This window comes from Arachis ipaensis, chromosome B07 (genome assembly GCF_000816755.2).
Source record: "Arachis ipaensis cultivar K30076 chromosome B07, Araip1.1, whole genome shotgun sequence".
In the NCBI taxonomy this organism is placed as follows: Eukaryota; Viridiplantae; Streptophyta; class Magnoliopsida; order Fabales; family Fabaceae; genus Arachis; species Arachis ipaensis.
The window spans coordinates 25070800-25072349 of record NC_029791.2 but is presented as its reverse complement, the minus strand read 5'-3'; the positions used below and the strand labels follow the sequence as shown (position 1 = coordinate 25072349).

General features: G+C 28.4%; 1 protein-coding gene across 2 annotated transcripts in view; it reads left to right on the top strand.

The window, feature by feature from the left end:
• Window positions 1-1327, top strand: part of LOC107608068 (protein CHUP1, chloroplastic) — a 3419-nt gene extending 2092 nt beyond the window's left edge. The window contains exons 4-5 of one of the 2 annotated variants that reach the window (XM_021107510.1): window positions 529-660; window positions 969-1327. In XM_021107510.1, coding sequence (XP_020963169.1) covers window positions 529-660; window positions 969-1034 — 198 coding nt within the window. In that variant the 3' untranslated portion in view covers window positions 1035-1327. The remainder of the gene's footprint in view (window positions 1-528; window positions 661-968) is intronic. The other variant, XM_016309959.2, reaches the window with a different exon arrangement.

Below are 1550 nucleotides of genomic sequence, written 5' to 3'. Positions count from 1 at the left end.
CTTATAATTATCATTGTCTTTAAGGTATATTTTAGTTAAATCTTAAAAAAAATTCTTGTAACAAAAATCAATAAAAGAAAACTATCATAGCACATAAAAAAGAAGTCACTTTTTTAAATAAAAATTAGAAAAGGGAAGACATTGACATCTATGCAAAATTGCAAATCTATACAAGATGGTGATGTCTATTTGGTTCTAAGCAAAGAGAACACTCAAGGAAATAAGTCTGATTTATTGGTTTATTTGTAACAAAAAGAAAAATGTAATTAATCTATTCTATAACCTCTGGCCTTTAAGATAGAACTAACCTGATCTAATAAAATCATGCATTGTAATGCAGTTATTTTCTGTTTGATGGTCAATTTCACATAGATCAAACAACAGAAATTTAATCCACACATATTATCATTTCAACCTTTTGAAAAGAATATTTTTTAGGAGGCGTATCTAATTAGTAATTATTACACCATTTAAGGGTGAAAAACTAAAAATTGATTTGGTTTATGTTTGTCTCATTATTCACTATAGATGAAGCTAAGTTCATTGAGGTTGGCAAAAGAATTCATGAAAAGAGTGACTAAGGAATTGGAGTCTCGTGAAGCATTGCAAGAAGATAACCTCTTACTACAAGGAGTAAAATTTGCATTCCGGGTACACCAGGTAGTTCCTAATGGCCATGTTTGGCTAAGGGTTGAAATTTGAGTGAAAACTGAAAACTGAAAACTTTCATAGAAGACCTCCAATTGTTATTTCACTTGTTGACTCATTCATTAAAGTTCTTTTTTTCATTTTGTTTCCAAGAATGGAAATAAGAAATGAAAATAAGATAACAAAATTTAAACAAATTTTTATCACATAACAAATACATTTATATTGCTCTTCTCATCTCCAAATAATTTGGATTTTTTAATATCCTAAATGTGTTGAAAACTTAACATTATTTTTTTTCTTACCTAACTCATGATTAGCTGCCATGGCATTTCAGTTTGCAGGTGGCTTTGATCCGGAGACCATACAAGCATTTCAAGAATTGAAGAGCGTTGGTGGTGTTCTGCGAAGCTATAGCAAATGCACTAAATTTGACAAAAGTTGTCAGAAACTTGTGTAGTAACCAAATTGTCTTCCCCAATGGAATTGACAAATATGTATATTCCTCTTCTGTTTATGTAATGCTCTCAAATGCATTGCCTTGAGAAAACTAGGTATACGCTTTTTCTTTCTTTCCTTTTTTTTTTTTCCTAATAATTATGTTTAGTACACCTCACGAGATAAATCCTAATTTCAGATTTTGTGCTAGGGAAAAGCAAACCTTTACTCAAAATAAAGATCAAACAGTAACTATATAGGTTTTTTTTTATCATTTATAAAAGGTTACTATTGAAAATATCATAACCAACCATCTAAGAAGAAAACTTTTTGTATTTTCCTCTTTCGCATATGTATACATAGTTTAAGTTTGATTTATTAACAGGATAAAGATATTTACACATAATTTTTTAAATAATAATTGTAATGATTAATTACTTTTATTGATATAATAATATACAATT